An 8,207-nucleotide genomic window follows, 5' to 3' on the forward strand; every position below is an offset into this window, starting at 1 on the left:
CTCAGAGAATAGAGAGCTCGTGAGAGAGAGCTCGGAGAAGAGAGAGCTCGGCTTTACACAAACCTACGCATAAACAAGATATGATGGGTTAGTGTCAGAGATCAAGAGAGAGCTTGAGATGTGTTTGTTCAATAACAGAGCAAAGAAAAAAATCTGAAACTTTCAAGTCAAATACTAGTCCAAATCTTAACGAATTGATCCAAAGTTTTCAAAAGGATGAGATAATTACCTCAAAGAGAGAGAGAGAGAGCTCGAGGTCGGAGATTGAGAGACCGAGAGAACTCATAGATGGGTTAGTGTCAGAGATCAAGAGATAGCTTGAGATGGGTTTGTGTGATGGATAGAGAGCTCGAATTCTCGCATTGCACCATCAAGTCATCTCACACTTGCAGATGGCAGATGGAGAGAGAGCTCGTGACAGAGAGAGATGGAGAGAGAGAGAGATCGAGATGGAGAGAGAGCTTGAGATGGATAGAGGGCTCGTGATGGAGAGAGGGCTCGAGATCGAGAGAGATGGAGAGAGAGATCGAGAGAGATGGAAAGAGCTGCGTCGATGGGAGAAGGAGCTGTGTCTGCGGCTATTAGGGTTAGGCAATATTTATAAATACTGAATTATATTAGGGGCAAAAATGTAAACAGCTTAAGTAAACGCACGATTTAGGTCGCGACCGCGGGATTTTTTGGCGTCAGACGCAAGACTCGGAGTCAGACGCGGCGGTTAGACGCAGGTACCTGCGTCAATCAAACGAACAAGATTTTTGAAAAACATTGCAGACGCAGGTACCTACGACAACGAAACGAACAACACTAATGTAAGAACATTTTAAATTTTATGTGACCTATGTATCTATTGGTTTAATATAAAGTTCAAGTTCATATTAATGTTTTTAGATTCTAATATAAAAGACGATACCGTGATGGATCGGTTTCGATTAATGAGTTAGATAATCCGGGTGTATTGATAACCCTCCTACTTTACCTTATATATATAAATTTCCTTAATCTCATGATCATATATATGTATATGTAAATGGTAATAATAATGTAATATTGTTACCATAGATTTAATATATATGATGATACATTATTTAGCATTTGTGCGGTTAAAATAATGAAGTGTTGCGTCCAAGAGTTGTGTTGGTTAAGATACATCTCTTTGATTATTATAAAAGTGACTCGTACATCGTTTGGCTTGTACGTAAGATAGAGTCTCTCAAAAACACAAAACAACAATACTGATTATCAAAAGGAGAGATTAAGGACGGTTTGGGATTTCTTGTCCATCAAGGAAATCACCAAAGTGAAAGTTAAAGGGGAGAAGATCAACTGGTGGAATTGCATCCAAGCATGGATCAAGGTTAGTGTTTCTACCTTCTTTAGAAATGTGTTAGGATTGAATTAAATCAAATCTAGATTAGGTCTTGGTGTGGATTTCATAATTGAATCATAAAATTAATTAACATGTGGTTAAAACAATTATATTTATTTATTCTATTAAAATGGCAGTGTGACCCATTGATAAAAGTATGGTCCAACTATTATTTCTTTTATCTTTATCATTATTTAGAATATTATTTATTATGCTTTATGCCATTAGACCTATATTTAAATTACCAATTGAAAAGACCTAAAAAGATGTAAAACAAAAAATATACCCGCCCTTTTTAAGGGCGGGTCAGAATCTAGTATCTATTCTATTAAATCAGTAACATGACCTATTGATATAGGTGTGTGTGGACCAACTATTTTAATACAATTATTAAAAAAAAATATTAATCATTTAAGAGAAATACTATATAAAGAAAAACATAAATATGGCTAAAACACAAATATAAAAATTAAATTCTTAAAAAATGTAAAACAAAAAATATACCCATCTTTTTTAAGGGCGGGTTAGAATCTAGTTTTATAAATAAAACATGAACTATTATATTATATTTTAATTATTAATAAATATTATATGTTTAGATATTAAGAATATAACTGAATGCCTTTTACAAAAAGAAAAAAAAAAAAGAATATAACTGAAGTTTTTGTCGACAGTTTTTTGAAATAAAGAGATGTGGATCCCTATTATTTTGGAGTTAAAGTGGTGGTTACAAAATGAATATGTATTGAGTAAAGAAATAAATACATGGACTAATCATTTATCAATGTGTCATGTTACTGATTTAATAGAATAGATTATATATATATCACTATGTTATCTTTAGAGTACCTCTTTGTGATATCTATTTGATTAGCTAGATTATTATGTTTTAAAATATAAATTAGTTGTTAATCTCATACTTTTTGTTAACCATGTGTTATACGCAAAGATAACCTCACTTTTTTGGTATTATTCGTGTGTTATATATACACAATTATTATAATTAAGGCCGGTCCTTTAAACCCTAACCAACAAGATTTTAAGTGAATATGAAAAATTTAAAAACACTAATTATAAAATTGTTTTATTTTCAGATATGAAAGAAGGCAAAACGCTATGGCTGCAACTCGATACACATATTTTGGACTAGAATTGTGTGGAATGAGTCATTCATGAAGATTCCACAAAATATTACCATTTGAGATGAATTAAAAATAAAATGCAAAGAATGGAATGAAATGGAATATGTGGAAAGCAATGTAATATTGTAGTTGAAAAACATTCAGAAACAAAAAGTCTCGTGAATGCAAAGAATGAAAGGAATAAAAAATAAAATAAGAGTTTTATATTAATTAGATGTTTTTATTTAATTTAAAGTAAATATATTTTCATTCCGATATATTCCTGCAAATAACTACCCATTCATGTTACATAGATATTTATATTGCCATTCTTTTATTTTTATAACTGCTACCATTTTATTTACTTGTATTCCATTTTATTTTGAATTCATCATATTCCTCATATTCACGTAACTTAAAACCAGTTGCGGCCTATGATTACATTTGATATATGTTTGTCACAAAGCTCAAATTTAAAGATCTATAATTTTATTTGATAATTCCATTTTTCACGTTAACTATCCACAAAACTAAAATAGAAAATTATATACATATATATATAATCAAATTCAAAAATATCTTATAATAGTAAATATTTAAGATATATTTTAATAGAAAATAACAGATATCTTATCTGGTTTGGAAAAGTTAATATGAAAAAAAAAAATACAAATTTCTATATTTTGTCTATATTTATAAATAATAATAATATCCTTTTTGTTCTGGTGTTGTTAAATTTTTTCTCTAGGGGCCGACGGGATCATCCGATATCAAAATAAAAGTATAGTTTTAGTAAGCGTAAGATTTTGAAAAATAAATAAAAATAAGCGTTTGTAGGATATGCGTTCTTGAAAATCTGCTTCTGTGTTGCTTTCTTCTAGCTATACGCTTCTGTACATTTTGTCTGTAATCATTGAACCAAAGAACAGAACCTTCCTTCTTTTACTGTCCTAGTCAGATAGACTTCCCGACTACAGTATCTATTTCTCTTAGAAATTTGGAAGATTCGTTGGATTTAAGCCATATTGGACCAAAGTTTTGCTCTTCTTTTCATGGTCTGGTCAAAACGCCACAAAGGTTTCTTTATCCATCTTCTTCGTCATGGATTCCCTGTAAACGAAAAAAATCACAGAAAGTTTTGAGAGAAGCCGAGTACGAGGAAAAACTTCTCTATCTCCCAGTCTCAAGATAGTTTTGCTGCTTATTGAATCTCTCTCTCTCTCTTTCTCTTTGTCTATAAGGTTTAGTGTCTCATTCTCCACCTTTATCTTTCGTACCGTTTATGTTTTATTTAATCTTGATGTCTAGTTAACTGTTTAAATCTACTCCATTTCTGCTGCCCTGATGAAAGAAACTCAACAGACTTTGAGTTTGGCTTGAATGTCTAGTTCAAGTAACATTTGTGTTATGTGTGTTGCTTTTGTCTTATGACGGTTTAGAACCTAATTAATGATCTTGACGGTTTAGATTTGACAATCTATACGGGGACATTTGTAGTATACTTTTTAGGTCTTATTTTGGCTTCTGCCATCATCTGAGAGTTTTTTTGGTTTTTGAGAGAGAGAGAGAGATTATCAAATGCCGGAGGAGGAAGATTTGGTAGAACTTAAATTCAGGTTATATGACGGTTCAGATGTTGGCCCGTTTCATTACTCTCCAACCGCCACTGTGGGAATGCTCAAGGAGAGAATCGTCTCTGAATGGCCTAAAGGTGAGCTTCGAGGTCTTTACTACAAGTGCTCTTTAAGTTTGGTGAACACTTTCTTAACTAGTGGTTTGATAGACAAAGTCTAGGCTAGTTTAGATCTGATTGTATTACTAATCACTTATCTTAAACTATTAGACATCTGTTTAGAAACTGGTCCTGGCTCTCTTCAACACTATTCTTTATACTCTTCTACATTCAACAAAATCTTTCATTTGTCACACTTTTAATTTGATTTCCTGTTGTACTTTTAATGTGATGTCCCTAGACAAGAAGATTGTTCCAAAAGCAGCTAGTGACATCAAGTTGATAAATGCTGGTAAGATTTTGGAGAATGGTAAAACTGTTGCACGGTGTGAAACTCCATTTGATGATGATCTCCCTAAATCCGTCATTACAATGCACGTTATCGTGCAACCGTCTCCAACAAAACCAAGACCAGGTCTTATTCTCTTGCTTTCTCATCTCAGTACGTCTTGCCTATGGAATGGATGTTTAGGAGTTCTATGTAGTTCGGTTAATTTATTTTTATCGATCTGTTCTATTGCAGAGAAGAAATTGAAGAGGAAGAAGCCTCACAGAGAAGCTTTTGCTCATGTACCATAATGTGAGAACAAGTACCAGATCCAGAATCTGAAAAAAACACACAAGACTTGAGAAGTTTCTTTGAAGTCTTATTTCACTGTGGTTTTTGCTCTAGGGCCCTAGAAACATAGATTACCATCTTCACGCTTCATATTATGCATCCATCATAAGTTCAAACAAAGCTTCATCAATGGCGGTATAAAGCTGGTCTATTGAAAGTTTCTTTTCTTTCATTGTGATGAAAACTCTTGTTTTGGAGAATAGTTATGTAAGGAGAAGAGCTTCTAGTAAGTTTTATTAATAAATATTTCAAAACTAGTAAATTTTTAATTTTATTTAATATATTTTCATTTTTATAATAATATATATAAATTTTATGTAAATTTTGTAATATTATACATAGAAATAATTAAAGACATTATATATATTTTTTTAAATTATTGTTAATATTTTATATATATATATATTAATATTATTTTTTATTTATTTTAAAGATCCAAATCCGGATCCGGATATCCGCCGGATATTACAATTTTTAGGAGGATATCCGATACCCGGATATCCGAGAACCCCAGACCCGGATAAGGATAGTAAAATTATGGATGCGCCGGATAAGGATCCGGATCCGGAATACCTTAAAATTGTCCGGATACCCGATCCGTCCCAGGCCTACATCTCTGTATAATTTGAGAGTAATAAATTGATTTTAATGATTTTGATTATTGCTAATAAATATATTAAAATCACTTAAAGAGTGAGTAAAATATGAAAATAATTTTTTCTATGTAAAAAAAATTGACTAGTGGCCGATGTATTGTCTTTCTTTTTGTTACTAGAAGTTTCATTCCTTGAAAAATACATGCTAAAGCCGGCGGAAAACATAGAAATCCCCAGAAACTAAACCCAAAACTTGGAAAACTAAAACCCGAACATACGGACCTCATAGGAACAACGGAAACACAGATTAAACTTTTACCTTCCTTCAAAAACCCATAATCTAATTATCAGTGATAGACTATTTTTAATACTTATGTGTAATACTTATGTGAGTGATAGACTATTTTTAGTTATTTTATCTATTGTTAGAGTCATAATAAAAACAATTAATTAAAAAATAAATGAAATATGAAATTAAGTAATAACAACTTTTAAAATCAACAAGTGGTGGCATTGTATAATTTGTAATAAAATTAATATATATATATATATATGTGACCTTACATATTATTTATGCATCAATAAACACAATAAGATTAGGATTAAGATATGCGCCTTGCGCGAAATGAACATTATATATATATATATATATGTGTGTATATATATATATATATATTATTTTATGTATTATATGCTCTTACATATTACGAAATAATAAATATCTATTGAATAATTAAAAGCCAGTAAATATTACATATATAATTAAATTGACGTGAACATATAAATCAAATTTTATTAATCCAAATAATATTTTTTTCTATTTGATAGGATATATAATTAAATTTAAATGATATTAACATACATATTATATTTTTAATATTAATGTATTAAATGATGTTTTTTACTCATATGTTTTTTTTATCATTTGTATAATTTATAGCAAAAACTTTAAATTACTGATTACAAAATTTTCATTATGGAATTAATAATTTTAGTAATTTATAATTTTTAAAAAATTAAGTTGTTAATGTTTCTTTAAGGCTTTTATCAAAAATCTGTTTAAAGTAAATTTTCAAAAGTAAAATATTTATGTTAATAGAAAGGTAATATATATATAGTAATAGATTGTTTTTTAATAATATTGTTAGCGCCACAGTAAGTAAATTAAAAACAAACTGTCTCTGCAACATCACTTTCAAAATAATATTACTATTTATGGCTTTGACTAAAGACGACACTATTTGATCGGAATTAAAATAAAGTAAAAATATATATGTGAGTAATAGCTTATCGTTTAATGATTTTGACTCTTATTAACGCCATAATAAACACATTAACATACAACCATCTATGCAACAACACTTTAAAAAAACCACATTTTAGTTTTGATTAAAGAGAATATTATACTCCCTCCGTTTCATTTTACTTGTCGTTCTAGACTTCGACACACAGATTAATAAAACATTTAAGTTTATCTATTTACTAGATAAAAACATCATTACTCATACACCTAACCAGATTTCAACCAATAGAAAAATAGATTAGAATAAAAAGTCAATAAATTTTGCATTGAAATCATAAAACGACACTGATTTTGCTCTAAAATGACATCTAATTCGAAACGGAGGGAGTATGATTGAAACTAAAAGGTAATAGATTGTCGTTTAATAATTTTGCTAGGTTTTAGTGCCGCAATAAACACATTAAATTCCAACCATCTATGCAACAATATTTTCCCAAAAAAAACTACTCCCTCCGTATCACTTTAAGTGGTGTTTTAAGAGAAAAAAAATTGTTTCATTTTAATTGATGTTTTTAAGTTTTCATGTAAAAAGTAAATGCAATTTTATGTTTTTAACTATTTGTATTCTGCAGTATGATTTTTTATTGGTTGAATTATCTGTACTTATTGTTGTTTTTAAACAAATGAGAAAGATTGAATAAAATTTTGTAATTCCTTAATCGGTGTGCAAAAACCTTAAAACCCACTTATTGTGATACAGAGGAAAATGGTAATTTTTAGTTTCAATTAAAAACAACATTGTATGATCCAAATTTAGAAGTTAATATATTGTCGCTTAATGATTTTACTCGTTATTAGCGCCGCAATAAACACATTAAAATCCATTTATCTATGCAACATCAATTTCAAAAACTACTACTATTTTTTAGTTTAATTAAAGACAACATATGTCTTTTCTACAACCAATTTCACAAAACAAATATGACATGACTACTGAAATTGATGACATGTCTTATAGCTTAATATGATATGGACAATTGCATTTAATGTTAATTTATATTTTTGGTAAACTTTTTTAAAATATGATAATAACTCATATATTACATTTAATGTCAATTAATATTTTTAGAAATTTTTTTAGAATATGGAGATAACTCATAAATTATCATTAAAATAAATATATTCAAATATGACATTATAAATTTCGAAATATAATTTAATTATATATTTTTAAATTATACAATTTTATTACTAAATTTTTCAAAAATGTTTACAATTGTTTTAGAAAATTATAAAATTTAATCGTAAAATCCTTATTTTCTTATATATCTACAAATTTTATAAATATTGTTTAATTTTAATTTTTGGTAATTATGCAACTTTTACAAATTTATTTAATATATTTAATTAAAACAAATAGATAGAAAAATCTATCTAAGATTATAATTTCAAATATATACATGCATATTCTTAAATATAATTTTTATATTTAATTAAATCAAATTTATATTAAAATATTGATACATG

The 8,207-nt window shown here is 28.6% G+C and overlaps 1 protein-coding gene across 1 annotated transcript; it reads left to right on the forward strand.

Moving 5' to 3' along the window:
* The first annotated feature begins 3,372 nt into the window (after nucleotides 1-3,372).
* LOC106326295 (membrane-anchored ubiquitin-fold protein 4-like) lies at nucleotides 3,373-4,842 on the forward strand. Its single transcript, XM_013764308.1, has 3 exons — nucleotides 3,373-4,201; nucleotides 4,464-4,637; nucleotides 4,746-4,842. The coding sequence occupies exons 1-3, from the start codon at nucleotides 4,069-4,071 to the stop codon at nucleotides 4,799-4,801; spliced, it is 363 nt and encodes a 120-aa protein (XP_013619762.1). The 5' UTR covers nucleotides 3,373-4,068; the 3' UTR covers nucleotides 4,802-4,842.
* Nucleotides 4,843-8,207: the final 3,365 nt, after the last annotated feature.

This window comes from Brassica oleracea, chromosome C2, assembly GCF_000695525.1.
Source record: "Brassica oleracea var. oleracea cultivar TO1000 chromosome C2, BOL, whole genome shotgun sequence".
In the NCBI taxonomy this organism is placed as follows: domain Eukaryota; kingdom Viridiplantae; phylum Streptophyta; class Magnoliopsida; order Brassicales; family Brassicaceae; genus Brassica; species Brassica oleracea.